Source organism: Leptodactylus fuscus, chromosome 4 (genome assembly GCF_031893055.1).
Source record: "Leptodactylus fuscus isolate aLepFus1 chromosome 4, aLepFus1.hap2, whole genome shotgun sequence".
NCBI classification, from domain to species: domain Eukaryota; kingdom Metazoa; phylum Chordata; class Amphibia; order Anura; family Leptodactylidae; genus Leptodactylus; species Leptodactylus fuscus.
Window position 1 is genome coordinate 106,048,273 of NC_134268.1, and position 15,707 is coordinate 106,063,979.

Sequence of the window (15,707 nt, forward strand, 5' to 3'; positions counted from 1 at the left end):
GCAATGGTGTAAACATCATAACAAGCTCATGTGTGACTATAAACTTAGATTACATTTACATTTTTTTTTAAATATACAGCAATACAAAAATATACTTAATAGTTTCATCTCTTATATCAAGATCATATATCTCCAAATCCCTCTACCAGCACCACCCCACATAACTAGTACTAAAACTTTTCCATGTACTTTTTTTTTCGTTCGTGTTGCCTGAATGGACCTACACAAGCTTGTAAACCTGTGATTACCGTGCCAGTACATTAACTACTGTGCCTGTTGTGAAAAGTTAATCCCCCTCAGATGAAGACTAATACTTGCTTAGGAACTTAAACATTGCATGCAAGAAGGGAAATTACAAAAATGGTTCAAGTATAGTTGCCGTAATGTAACGAACAGCAACTCTGTGTCTGCTACACTTTACCAAGTATATATATATATATATATATATATATATATATATATATATATATATATATATATATATTGGATGTATGATAGGCTTGTGCTATGCACAGTGAAGACCTTTCTACTAGAAGTCCTGATTTCTCTATCTTTACAGGGTAAATGACAATGTATACTGGTTAAAGATGTACTAGTCTATAACTTGCATCTGATAACTTGCTGCAGTGTGATCTCTTCATTGAAAGGGTTGAGCAATGGGATTACTGTTATCCATAATTTTAAGGACTACTTCTTCCTCTGTGTACTGTGTGTTGCCATAATTTATTTATTTATTTTTAATGTGTGATTATTAAGACATTTACCTTGAACTGTGCAATGTATAACATGAAATGTAATACTACTATAGTAGTAGTATTATTTTTATTATTATAGTATTTAGTAAAGTTCTTACACAAGCAAATAACCTTTTCTATAAAAGACATACGAGTAGTAATAGTCAGTGATTTTATTCACAAATCCAGTGATTGTGTCTAAGATAACAGGTTTTTGATGAAGTAACGATAAAGGTCTTGAGCTATTTAGTCTTAAATAATAGCAATGAAGTCTCCTGCGTTTGAAACTTGTGACCTTTCCAAAAATGAAAATCTGAATGTCACTGATGGAAATTGGGATGATGAATTATGTAGGCAATGCTTGTACCGAAATAATTGTAGACCATAATAATCCCTAACATTTACATTGTGATGGCTATGGGAGCTTGTGGTAACAAAGATAGATCTTCCAACATTATTTTTAGTTTAATTTAAAGTTCCAATTTTAAGCTTTAATTTTAATGTCTCCAAAACCTTCAGCAGAAACAAATTATCAAAACTGTACCCTATTTGTGCGTATGATGTTCTGCATGTCTTCTACTTTTACTTGCTTCCTGCAGTTCAGTCTTCTGTCTGCTCCAGATCAGACACATTTTGATTTTAAGTTTTCATCTGCTTTAGCCTCCTTTGTGGTGTGCTATGAATGCAAAGATGCCTTAGCAGAACATCACATGGGCAGCTAAAGTGCAATCCTCCTCTCTATAGTAGTGGCTGTGATAGGTGTTTGTGTCCCTCTCCCCTGTCAAGGACCTGGAATATCATAAAGGAGGACATGGGAGTCTTTACTTCTGAGTTGAGTTTCCCTTTAATCAATCTCTCTGTTTCATACATATAGGCAGGTGTTAAAAAAAAAAAATACACCACAAAAATAAAAATAAAAAATAGAAGTTTTTTTTTTTTTTTTTTTTTTGTCAATTATCTGAATTAAGTGAACGATAAATAGAATAATTCAGATTAAATAAATATTTGGTGTCAACACCCCTTGGAGAAGGAGTTTTGGAAGTGATGACTTTGACCCCACAGAGACAAATCTCATCATTGAGTCTGCTGGAAATTACATAAAGACACAGAAGGATTTGAGCAAGCCTACATTCACAGATATTCTTTGGTTAGTTTTCCAAGATGTTTGGAACAATTTCCCATTACTGTGTGCAAGTGTACCTAGAAGAATTAATGCTGTTTTGAAGGCAAATTATAATCACACCAGATATTGATATGATTTAGATGTCTTCTTGGTTCATTCACTGAATTATTTTAATTGTAAAATAAACTATTAAAGGCCGTTGTCCAGGCAAAAATGGTCAGCCGTTTTAAATAATGGGCAGTAAAAAATAAAAATGCATACTCACCTGTCCATGTTGCTCTAGTGTCCTCTTGGATCATCTGCTCCCATGACATCTTTTGGCGTTGCGCTGAAGTTGCTGATTAGCCTCAGAGGTCACGTGACCGCTGAAGCCAATCAGCAGCTTCAGAATAACGCCGGAAGAGACCCCAGAGAGCAAACAAGCTGGGAGGTGCAGGACAACAATGGACCAACTGGGACAGGTGAGTATGCATTCTTTTTTTTCACTGCCCCCAGCAGATTTAAATTTTAAAAGTTTAGCCTGGATACCTCCTTTATCTATATATACTGTACATATATAATTTTTTATTTAGTTTTTTTTTTTTTTTAAAGCATTCTTATTTTGCCACATTTTTTCAGCATCTGCCTAAAAGTATTATATGTAATGGGAAAAGCAAAGCTGGTCAGCACCTCCAAAATGGAAGCAATGGACAGGTATACATATGCTATGAATGCAAGGTGAAACCAAGCAAAAACAAAGATTTCTCATCATATACTGTATAATGTTTATATGTTTTATATTCATTTGGATTTACAATTTTATATTTAATTACTTCACCAATATTCTTGTTGTTATTGTTTCTAGGCTGGAAGGAAAATCCAGTGGAGTTTGATTCTGTTTTCAATGAGAGTACCTACACCTGGAGCTGGGGTAGCCCAGATATCTTACCCATGTTTGCTAAAGGTACAAACATTAAGACTGTTTAGAGGATTGGGATGGTGGAAGTCTTGGGTTTTCTTATAGCCAAGTCGACAGAAGTACTGTAGCAGGGCTGGACCAGGGAGTCCAGGAAATAGACCTAAAGCACTTTTAAGAAGTATTGATTGAAATTGAAAATGATGCAGGGCTTCACATGGGGCTAAAATGGTACCGAAAATATCATATTTAGCACTGATGCTAGTACAAGAAAATTGTCTTAATGACAAGTAAAAAACTGTCTTTCTCACTTATTTCACTGGGGGAACAGCACCATGGGTATAGACCCAGCCACTATAAGGCTGACTTTAGGAGAATGAAAAGCTGTCGACTCCACCTCTGGTCTATAGCCTCACATAGACTACGTGCGAAGTCAGTTTTAACCTAGTGTCTGTATGAAGACACTTTTTCTTTCAGTTGCAAGGGGTCTTCAGCATGTACACAACACTAGTCGTACCCCCGGCGGGTGTAGTGATGAACAAGAACACCTTGCCAATCACCTAGTCCCCATTCACCACATCAGCAACCAGTGACCCCACTCCCACGTGCAAGGTCCAGAAAGATTTTCTTTATTTCCTGCTTTTTTCCTGTGCTGGCCCAACTCTTCAACACAAACTTCTTCTGCTCCCTGTGAGACACAGGACCTGGGAATCCCTCTCTGCAGCAGTCAACAAGCGGACATCTTTCCAGCAGGCTGGTAGGCTAACCACCTAGGTTACCTCTAATTCATGGGCCCACTCCGCCAGGTCCTCCTGTGAAGAGTCAACTCGCCCCTTGGCTCCCTCCGGTTCCACCTCATTTTATATGTGCGCCCACTGTACCAAAAAGTTTCCATGCAGACAGCTTGAGCCAATTTGCTCTTACTTCCTCAGCCAGTTCAGGAACCTCCCAGCCTTCCTCTGGCTCATCCCTCCCCTGATTGGGTGGTCTTCCTCAACTCTTCAGTTCTGCAAGTGGGTCCTGGGCATCATGGTCTCGACCTTCGAGGCCATTCCCTTTGCTCAGTTTTACTCGCATCCTTTACAATTTGCGATTCTGTACCTCTGGGAAAAGTCTCCATTCAGCCTCGACCGCCTGATTTTCCTGCCTCCTTCGGTTTGTCGAGAGCTTCTTAGGGTAATTCCTTCCCTTCTGATGGCATTTGGTGTCTACGGCTGGGGAGTGGTCTTCGGTGCCTTGACCATTCGAGGCTTGGGGTACAAGGTGGAGTTTTTCCTTCAGATCAACCTTATGGAATATCTTCCTAGCCCTGTCTTATTGGGCCTCGCTAACTGGATGCCCTTAGAGGAGAGTCCAGAATGACAACTCCACTGCGGTCACCTACTTGAACCATCAGTGGGGCACCAGGAGCTGTACAACCTTTCTGGAAGCATCCCTCTCTCTTCTTTGGGTGAAGCATCACGTTCCGGCTCTTTTAGCAGTCCATATTCCAGGCGTGGACAATTGGGCGGCAGACTACTTGAGAAAAACTCGTCCTGGGCTAGTGGTCACTTCATCAGATGAATTTACTCCAGCTGTGCCCCGGTGGGGCACTCCCGACATTGACCTCTTCACCTACTGCCTTAACCACAAGGTCCTTTCCTATGTGACCACCATTGAGCCATCCCTCTCGTGAGTCCCTGGTCGGACTTCCACCTTCTGTACCTGTTCTCTCCTCTCCCTTTTCTCCCTCAGATTCTCAAGAAGCTCAAGATTGAGGGGATTCGAGCCATCCTGGTAGTTCCGGATTGGCCCCACCAGGCCTCGTACCCAGATCTCATGTTCCTGTTGACAGATGCTCCTTGGCCTCTTCCCCTGCAGGTCGACCTTTTGTCTTGACCATTGTTCCATTACACCTTACCTCAGCTGTGTTTAATGGCATAGCAGTTGTAGGCAGGTTTCCGAGGTGTTGTGGGTTTTCAGAGCCTGTTATCCAGACTATTCTCAAGGTCTAGAAACCCCAGTCAGTCAAAATCTACCATTTTACGTGGAAGGCTTACGTCTGCTGGTGTGAAAGCAACGATCATCATTTGCTCTCTTTCTCTCTGGCTTTTCTCCAGTTCAGTCTGGATCAAGGTCTTGGTCTTTCTTATCTTTAAGGACAGGTTTCTGTCCTCTCTATTCTTTTTCAGAAAACCCTGGCCTACAGGGAGCGGCACACTGTCCTTCCCGCTACCATCCACCCGTGGACCTGTGGAATATAAACCTCGTCCTTGAGGTTCTACAGGCTCCCCCTAATCAACAGCTTTTCATTCTCATAGTGTCAGTCTCCTAGTGGTCAGGTCTATACCCATAGTTCTGTGAAATCCCGCCCATAGATCCTGGCTGCCTGCCATGGACATTAGAAGGATTATGGAGCTTACTGCTTATTGTTTTATATATTTAAACAGGTCCTTTCACTTCCTCTGCCTAGTCCACCCTTTTCCATGTAGTAGGTGTTGCTCTATTGATTCCAACACTGTTGTAATTTTTTTTATCTAGCCCCCCACTGTTCCTGAGCAATAAGCTATCATATGCTATTAAGGCTCTTTGTCAGGTGGGTGGTGTCAGGCAGGAGCAGGCAAGGGATGTGATTCTGAGCTCTGACATTGTCCACTTTTGATTGGAGCTCACACCCCTTGCCTGACCCTGCCTACCTGACAGTAGTATATGAGACACCAAAACTAACTGACTGAGTATGGTGAATGCTAGAGAAGAATTCTAAATCTGCCAGTGACTCAGTGTCTATTAATATACGTGAAGAACTGGAGTTGCTGGAGAGGGAAAGGTCCTTTTTAAACGTTAGTAAAGTTGTCCAAATAAAACAAAACATTAAAGAGGACCTTTCACCACTTTTGGGCACAGGCAGTGTTATATACTGCTGGAAAGCTGACAGTGCACTGAATTCAGCGCACTGTCGGCTTTCCCGATCTGTGCCCGGTGTAAAGAGCTTACGGTGCCGGTACCGTAGTGCTCTATGGTCAGAAGGGCGTTTCTGACCATTAGCCAGGAACGTCCTTCTGCCTCGCGGCGCCTATCGCGCTGTGCTGTGGAGCGGGGAGGAACACCCCCTCCCTCTCCTGATAATGCTCGTCTATGGACGAGCTGTGTGAGCAGAGGGAGGGGGCTTTCCTCCCCACTCCACCGGCACCGTAAGCTCTTTACACCGGGCACGGATCGGGAAAGCCGACAGTGCGCTGAATTCAGCGCACTGTCAGCTTTCCAGCAGTATATAACACTGCCTGTGCCCAAAAGTGGTGAAAGGTCCTCTTTAACATACAAGGTGACACAACAACCCATTAAAGTAGGCAAAGAAAGTCATAGTCCTACAACAGTTTGTAGGCAAACAGGTTTTTATAACAGGTTAACTCAGATATGGTCAAAGTGACTATAATCACACAAGAATGAAAGAATTAAAAGAGATAATATTTAGCTGCAAATCAGGTGTTACAAATGAAGTAAAGTGGTTCACATGAATAAATGGGGGAACCACTGCGTGTTATTATATACACATATCATGTTTGACAACAACTTCATGATCCCAACTGAAGCCAAATCGTTCCATAGAGTTTTCTAGAAGAGAACACAGAAGACACCGAGCAAAACCAATAATAGTGTAGTAGTTTACAAACCAAATTAGCATGTAGAGTAGGTTTAGTGGACCAGATGGCCTCTCACCTGATATGGTTGTGAAAACCGTTCACAACCACGTATAAAGCTTTAACCAAGGTAAACAGGTGGAGGAAGCAGCACGTCTTGCCTACACCGGTTATCCAATACAAAAAATCCGGGAACAAAATGGAGGAAGAGGAAGCAAATAATGACGGCACTCTTGGGTCAGGGTAAGGTGAATTTATTGAAGAATGATAGGCACAACGCTAATAAAACCACTGCGTTTCGGGCTCTGCCCAGCCCTTTCTCAAGTACATCAACTGGAATGTAGAATTGGCAAGGTTTGTAAGGTGAGGTGGAGGCCAGTAGCTGACAATCCGGATGACTTAAGTTGCTGCAGTAAGTGTGGTCATAGAACAGTCCGAGTTCGTTGTACAGACAAGGGAGTAGTCCTCGGACTGTTCTATGACCACACTTACTGCAGCAACTTAAGTAATCCGGATTGTCAGCTATTGGACTCTACCTCACCTTACAAACCTTGCCAATTCCACATCCCAGTTGATGCACTTGAGAAAGGGCTGAGCAGAGCCCGAAACACAGTGGTTTTATTAGCGTTGTGCCTATCACCCTTCAATAAATTCACCTTACCCTGACCAGAGAGCGCCGTCATTATTTGCTTCCTCTTCCTCCATAGAGTTTTCTAGGGAAGAACCTTCCTGAATGTGTATGAGTGATTAATTCATAACATGCCCCTCTATGATACAGGAATGTGCATGCAGGCAGTGGTACAACTGAAGCAAGAAACGTATGTTATGTAGGTGTGCAGTAGAGCACTGTAATGAGGCCAAGTATAACAGATAATGGATCAATAATAACAGTACATCAATAAGATTTCCTAGATGGACTGCAAGGAATACATCCAGACTGATCATTAAGACATCAGCCCTGTCCTATCACATTGATAAGATAGAAAATGATATGTTGGAAAAAACATGTCCTATTACAATGACAAATGTCATAGTTCATACATAACATGAGTGATACAGTCAATATCTGGTAGGGGTGCCTAAAAAAAGAAGAATAGTTTAAGGTGGTCAGAAAATAAAAAGGAAGAGCAAAAAAATGAAAGGGGGAAGGAATGTAAGGGGATATAACAGTGGAGAGCTGAAGGAGCCGCTGCCGAGAGAAGGTTATTAGTCACACCAACCTACCATCTGAAATTAATCCAAAACCAGATAGTCTGTGTACATATAGATTGTGTTGGGCAAAGAGAAAAGTAATAATAAATTCAGAAACCCACTAAGCACTAAAAGGCAGTTACTCATCTGAGCACTCTTGTCAAAAAAAGCAGTGGCACGGTAAAGTGAGTAAACCTTAGGAGCTTAAATAAGTGTCTAGAACTAGAAATAATTGCAGGTATGTTTGCACACTGGATACCAAGGAGTCATCTGGAAACATTAATATATTGATCTTTTTATTCTAGAAACCAGGATAACAATGAAACTTTCCCAACAGTCATAAGATTTTCCACCTGGATCTCCTTCTTGTCCGCAGCTTGTACATAGTCCATTTTCATGACAACTGAAATTTTCTGTAAATGTGTCAATCTGTTAGTCTGCCCTCAGTCTAGTATAAATGATCTGGCTTTTCAATCTTGGGGTTTTAGATTGCATTGAATGTTTTACTCACCAAAGAAACAGTTTAAACAGGCCTTCTCCCCATTTACAATACAAGCATAATTCGCTGAGATGGACATCCATGTGTATGGGCAGCGGGGTTAGAAAAAACACAGCCAAGATCTGTGTAAAGAGTATAGTAAGCTGTAACCAGCTTAGCTCTGCAGATCTGTCATAGCAATCATACATTCGTTATAGAGGACCTTTCACCACCTCTACCAAGTGCAGCTCTCTGCATCCATTTAATAGGTGCTTTTCAATTAATTCTGGCACAGTTATAATTTTTTTTCACTAGCCCCCCACTGTTTCTGAGCAATAAGTGCTGTTAGTTTTGGTGCCTAATATACCATTTAGGCCCTCTACTGTCAGGAGGGCAGTGTCAAGCAGGAGGAGACCAAGTCTGTTATTCTGAGTTCTGACACTTTCTGTCTCAGATTGGAGCTTTGAATAATGCCTGCTTGCCTACTCCTGCCTGAAATTGTCCACCTGACAGTATGGCACGTTCCAAAATTAACTGCATTGATTACTCAGGACTGGTGGGACCAGAGTAAAAATTCCAACTGTGCTGTAATGAATGGCACCTATTAAAGATGCTGCCTAGGAATCGGGTTCAGGGCAGGTGTAACAAAAAAACAAACACATACTCACCTCCCCAGTTCTTCATTGTCTGCTACCACATTCAATTTGGTTGCATGTTGTGCAGTGGTCTGCAGAAGCCCTGAAACCAACCAGTGGCCTCAGAAGTCTCTGGAGATGGTTTGGTGATGTCCCTTGCCTTTAGTACCCCTCCAGTGACTTAAAAGGACCCTTAGTAGCTTGTCCAATTCCTGGGAAGCCCCTTTAACAGATACTAAAAACTAAATTTAGTGGAGACGCTGATAGGTCCTCTTTAGAAACAGAAGTTAAGTTGCAACTGAACTCATTAATTTATGATTATAAATCGGGGACAGTAATTATTAATCTCCTTTCAGGTGCTAGTGGCAACCATGTGTTTACACATTGTTACTTGGCAGAAAGTGAAGATTTTGCATCTGAAGATGCAACCAAACTGGATACTTGGGTATTTGAGCATGTGAAGGTTAGTACATACATTCCAGAAGTATTATACGGTTTGCACCAGAAAAATTAAGTAATTGATAACCATACATTGTAAGACCTTTTATATCTACAGGTTTTGTCAGTGTTTGACAATGGGGAGGTTTATCATGGACGGAGTTTTTAAAGTCTGTCTTGCTGCAGTCTGCGTCAAGTTTTTTAATTTTGCCTGATACGTCATTCAATTTGTAAGTATTAAAGAGGACCTGTCACCAGTTACTAAATGCCACACATCATTAGATTGTCAATGTGCCCTTGAACAATTTGGCATTTATTTATTTATTTATTTATTTATATCTGTCTATCCATTCAAAAGTTATGACCCTTGTAATATTATATGCAAACTAGCCCTGGTAACCTTTTGTGCTTCTTTGAAATCAGAGCTAGTTTACATATAATCTTTTGGGATCTCATCTTTTGAATGGATGGACAGATAACAAAAATAAACGCAATTGATTCAGGAGCACAGTGACTGTAAAGCATTTAGCATATTTTACTTGTGACAAATCCTCTTTAACACTACTGTTCTCATTATTACATTATTTTCTATGAAACCCCCATATATACTGTGAATTTAAAAAACAGCTCACCAGTATAACCACATTTATTTTCCCATCAACATTTCAAGAATGGAGTTAATACTGTAAGGATAAGCTCAAAAATGTATAGAAACTTATTAGGGCGGGTTCACACCAGTGCCCGAACTCCGTTATGCAGGTTTCTGTTTCCTGCCCGAGAAACTGGGCAGGAGATGGAAACTGGCAGGCACTTTTCAAACCCATTCATTTAAATGGGTTTGAGAAGTGTCTGGCCGTGAGTGCCTGTGAACGTTTTGTGCTGTCTACGGTGAAACCGTTTTTTTTTTTTTTTAACCGGACACAAAGTTAGACATGCAGGACTTTGTGTCCGATTAAAAAAAAAACAACAAAAAAAAAACACGGTGTCGCTGCGGAGAGCACAAAACGCTCATGGGTGCTCACCGGCGGGCAGTGAATGCAGGTTTTCCATCTTCTGCTGGCAGAAAACTGAGACCTGCATAACGGAGTTCGGGTGCAAGTGTGCACCCGCCCTTACTCTACTTTTTGATGAATTCAGGGTTTGAGAAACGCACTCCGGTATGTGTAGTGAGTATGGGCAACTAAATTGTGTTTGACATGTTATGGTATCTATTGTTAAGTGACTTAAGCTTGGTTGATTCTGGGGCCAATTTATTAAAATGACCTAAGAGCAAAACTGTCTTAATTTCCAAATTATAGCCATATTGTGATTGGTTGCTATGGGCAACTAAGACAGTTTTGCTTTTAGACAATTTTAATAAATCTTCCCTTCCATTACTTTGATGGAACAGAATGAAAGCTGTGAATAGAACGTTGTTAGACACCAACATAGCAAGACAGATCCCCTTGACTATAATGGAGTTTTATTTGGTATCTGGTTTTGGTGTCCCTGAATAAAAAGCCGAACTTATAACTCTTATTTGGTGGGATTTGCTTTTTTCAGAATCTGCATCGGAGGCTTCTTACACATCTTCCAATGTAGATATGAATGTAGCTTTATAACTATATAATATACCTGGCCATTTAAAACACAAAATTGTAAATATAAAATTATCTCTTTTAGTCCTTTTTCAAGTCTGCTCAAAGTAACCGAACACTGCTACATATGCTTAATGAAGATAAAGTTGTTTTATTCCTTCATCTCCTTGGGTTGGATACTAATGGACATGCTCACAGACCAGGCTCACGGTATGTGCCGAGTATATGTCAAACGGGAGTACTTTTATATTCTGATTAGTAATAAATATCAAACTCTACTTCAGCTAAAGTAACATGGCATATCCTGTACGTCTGTATTCTTTATTTTAATGTGTATTTATCTGATAGCGTGGTTTCCTCCTGCCCCCATTCTATGAATATTCCTATGACTTAAAACCCTATGTAGTAACTGGGGAAAGGGGGGCGGGGGCAGCAGGGCAGCTGAAATAATGAGATGAGAAAACTCCTTTAATTTCATGTTTCATTCTGACAAGACTCCCTTTTAAGTTTTCTCCATCTACATAGTGTGAGAAGGTGACAGGCAAAGTGCTGGAGTCCAGATATATCCGCCCCAGGTTTCTGACATATGTGTGGTCCAGGGCGGATCTGGTCTGGAGTAGGCCTCAGCCCCATGTGTAGATCCTTGGCTCATTACTCGGCCAGAAAAAGGTTGCAGATCCTACATTCCAGTGCAGTTCCATGGAGTGAATGGAGGTGTATGGTTCTGTCCAGTAACTTGTTGTGTTCGAGTGGCTGGAAGTAAGCCACATGTTTAGTTAGGTTATCAGTACTGTTTAGTTAGTTGCTCAGACGAGCAGTTTTTTTTTATTTTGTTTTTGCCTGAAGTTAAGGCTGTATTTTGTTTTGCTCATTTTGTGCCTGAAGTCAAGGTTTATTTATTTTCCTGTTTTTTTTTTCTAAATAAACCAGTTTGCTGAATATTTTGTTTCCCTGTCTTGACTGTTTGGGAGTGCACCACTGCTTCTACCGAGCCAACTTCCCCATAATAGCCATATGATGGTATTTTCTGTCGTAATGTATTTACCAGTTGTACAATTTCAATACATATAATGTATTGAAAACATTTTATAATCTTCTTTTTGAAAGTGAATGAAAAAAAAAAGCAAAATCAATACCTTAGAATGTGGAAGAAGGCTCAGAAGTCCTCCCAGTGTATCACCTTTAGGGAGACCCAGTATAAGCTGTTTATCCACTGATATCACCCCCCCCCCCCCCCCGCTCTCCTTCATGCTTTAAATCCAGCAATTCCCTCGGGGTGTTGGCACTGTGGTGCAGCAGAGGGTACCCTGTATCACATTTTTGGGACTTCACCCCTTATCCTGGGCTGCTGGAGGGAGGTCAGGACTGTTGCAGACGCTCTTTTTCTGCTTTTATCTCCTGAGCCTCGGTGGCAGGGCATCCAGGCTCTTTCTTTTTTAACAGCGACAAAAACCCTCATTGCTAAACACTGGAAGAGTGTGAATCCCACTTCTGGTCTTGAGCTTCTGGCTCGAATGAAGGATGTGAGAAGCTTTGAATTCCTGACTGCTAGTCTCAATAACTCCCTGGACGCTTTCCACTCTGTCTGGTCCCTTTAGGACTCGTATAGTTTCTTACAGGGTCTCTGAACCTTGGTTCCCCTTCTCTCCCCCCTCATCCTCGTTCTTTCCCTTTTGTCTATCCCTTGTTTCTTGTTATCTCTTCCCCCTGTCTTTCTCAGTCTTATTGTCTTGTTTATGCTAGTTTACTTGGGTTTGGCGATATTGTTGCTTTTGGTTTTGCCCTATGTATGAATCTTTTTTCTTTCCTTGTTGTAAAAATTGTTCAATAAAAATTACAGTTATATAAAAAAAAAAAAGAATAGGGAAAAAGCGAAAAATTTAGCCTGGGTTGGAGCTCTGTTCAATGTAGCTGTACTACAGTAGATATTGGCCTCACAATGGTTATAACCCCTCAATCTCTACTGCCCCTTCAGTCAGTTCATCATGGGGATGTCGGTAGTCAGATCCCCTTGTTCTAAGGTCTTTCATGTTACCACAAGTGAGATACTTTTCTCTTGCCTTATGCTACCTCTTGACTTTTTTTTAATTTGCATTAGTATTTTGCAACAAAATACCCTTGTCTGTCATGCATAAATCTGGTGTGTTTATGCCCCTTTTCTGTTTTTCAGAACTGTCTAGTTAGGGGTAAAAAGTGTGTAAAATGCATGATAAATCTGGTGTGAATCACACATCCGCTATTTGACTTAGTTTGAGCCAATATTCTGTCTGTTGCTTAGTAAATCTCTACCAGTGTTTTGGAGTGGGCTGTCGTGCATACAATAAAAGAGTGAAAATATTCATTCTCAAATACACTTTTTGAATAAAATAAGCGCACATCATCAATAAGCTACGTGATCATGGCCTCAATCTATGGAGGCCTGCTGGAATAGCTCTTTCATGTTATGAAAGTTCCTTAAGTTCTTCAGTGCTCTTTCAGAAATGCATCAAAACTGCAAAACATCTGTCCATTGAGTTGTGTTTTCACCAGATCTATAGCATGAGGTGTTTGTGCCTCTAGAGAGATAGCTGCATTGTTCATGAAATAAAATGAAATGGTCTCAGGCGAATGAATGTGACGTGAAGGTCACTCACATCTTCAGACATTGTCAGATCTCTCCATGAAACAGAAAATTAATAACTAGCTTTTTTTCCAAATGTGTATGGGAAAATGGAACCTATTGCACTTTCCTGTCTTTTTTCATTTTGTGCTTGCTTATCATTACAATGAGTGTGTTTCTGATCCATTCCCAAAAAGCGAGTACAAAGACAATGTGAAGAAAGTTGATGAAGGAGTCAAAGAGATGGTAACCCTGATTGAAGACTTTTATGGAAATGATGATAAAACAGCTTTCATCTTCACCTCTGACCACGGCATGACAGACTGGGGTGAGTAGGTCTGTGCGTGGCTGTGTATTATTCCGAATAGGATTTTTAACAATGCTTTGTATCACTTACCTTGTCAAAAAAGAACCAGTCACATAAGAACTGTCCTTGAATAAGTATCTTGATCTGTGTAATGTTTGCGATCCTGATTATAAAAGCCTATCGGGGTATATCAGGCTTGCAAAGAAACATATACAAAAAATAATTCTTATGTAACTAGCTGGATAAAAATTACCAAGCTCCTCAGAGACAGAAAGAGAAATGTAGGAGAGTGCACTAGGTGACTGGTTTACCTGATTTTACTTGTTATATTCAGACTCCTGAATTCATACCCTTCCACCTGGCATTATCCGAAGCAGTGCTTTTTCATATAGCAGTATATTATTTATTGCTATATGACTATATAACTTTTTTGTAGCTCTCTTTTAGTTATTTTTGTCACATTATTGCTGTTTATTTAAGCTTTATTCCTAGGGATGTTAGGAGACACTACATCTTCTTTGGGCTGTCACACAGTTTTCTGAACAAGCTTTCAAATCATTGACACTGGCCAATATGTTTGCTGTTAAAAACCAACCAAACAAAAAGAAACAGCCATTCGTGTTTTATCATTGTCCAGGCTCTTTGCCAGTTCTTGCTTCCTGGTTCCTTTGGGAACACAGGTAACAGCAACTCATTGGTCGCAGTAATGATCACTCTTTTTTTTCCCCTCAGTTTTATTTTTTGCTTTGCTTTATTTTGTTTTCTTAGATCCTTCTGACTCTTCCCCTTAACCATGCACTTTGTTGGATGGATGTTTTTTCAACTAGATTATATATTTTTAGCACCACATTTAGGGATACAAGATAGGGATAGCTGCCTGATCGGTGGGGTCTGACTGATGGAACCCCTTACAAACACAATAATGAGGAGTACCGTTTTCCCCATGAAGGGGCAGGCCAAGCAGGCACACTGCCACATGTTTGCTTTATTCTTTCATCAGGATGAAAAAATGGAACCCCCATTCTTGCTATTGTTGGGGTTCCCAGCTATAGGACCCTATGGGTATAAATGGGTATAGACCCATATAAATGGGTATAGACCCATTTATCAGTTTGCAACTAATAGCTGTGCTGTTTAGGGTACGTTTTCATCGCATACCTATCCGATCGCTGAATGAGGTAATGTTTTTGAGAAAACCAACTTTTATTGTAAATGCAAATTTTGTTGTTGCATGTCTGCACCCCCTAGTGCACCTGATTTCAGCTTCACACCTTTCTGCTGGGTAAAGGTATCATTATATCATGTTCTTTATATTCATTTCGCAGATACATACAAATGGCAACCTATTTACATAGAGTCAATGTTTAAAGGGGATCTATCATAGGGAAAAGTCATTTTTAGCTAAGCACATACTTGCATAGCCTTTAGAAAGGCTATTCCACATATAACTTTTATACGTAAATCACCTCAGTAGTTTTTGAATAAGTCTGTTTTTTTTTTAAACTCGTTTTATTGAAGATTACATAACAAAGCAAGTAATACAATCAAAACAAAAGAAAAACACAGGTACAGTATAAGCACAAGAAACATACAGATAACCAGAAACAAGCCACAGCACTGGTCCATCCCGACCCCAACCCAACCACCCCGACCACAACACAGTTCTGAACACAATATCACATGACACAACAACAAAGTTACAACAGTCACATATATTCCCCACACGAGGAGTCACAAACCTATCTGGCAGTAGCTCCTATTTATGGAGCAAAGGTGTCTAGGGCCAAACGCATCATGGGAGCAGAGTATTGGGTCACGGGAGAATCACACCACGCACCCCATACCGTAGTAAATTTCTGGGGACAGCCCCTCCCTTTATATATAATCTGATTAAATGGGAGAACCGAGTTAACCATTTTCCGCCATTGGGAGACAGATGGGGATCTAGGGGCCATCCACCGCAAGGCGATGGCTTTCCTAGCATAAAACAAGCACTCTCTAAGAAAAATTCGAGTATGATGCTGCCACAACTCCTCCTCCAAAACGCCAAACAGGCAGACTTCGGGAGAAAACGGGACTGGGCGGCCCAGGACATCTGCCAGAAGGTCTACCA

At 40.7% G+C, this 15,707-nt stretch overlaps 1 protein-coding gene across 1 annotated transcript in view; it reads left to right on the forward strand.

Annotated features, from left to right (window-relative positions):
- Positions 1 to 15,707, forward strand: part of PIGN (phosphatidylinositol glycan anchor biosynthesis class N) — a 198,091-nt gene that overhangs the window by 19,341 nt on the left and 163,043 nt on the right. The window contains exons 4-7 of the mRNA XM_075270921.1: positions 2,702 to 2,800; positions 9,030 to 9,136; positions 10,774 to 10,898; positions 13,485 to 13,615. Of these exons, the coding sequence (XP_075127022.1) occupies positions 2,702 to 2,800; positions 9,030 to 9,136; positions 10,774 to 10,898; positions 13,485 to 13,615 (462 nt within the window). The remainder of the gene's footprint in view (positions 1 to 2,701; positions 2,801 to 9,029; positions 9,137 to 10,773; positions 10,899 to 13,484; positions 13,616 to 15,707) is intronic.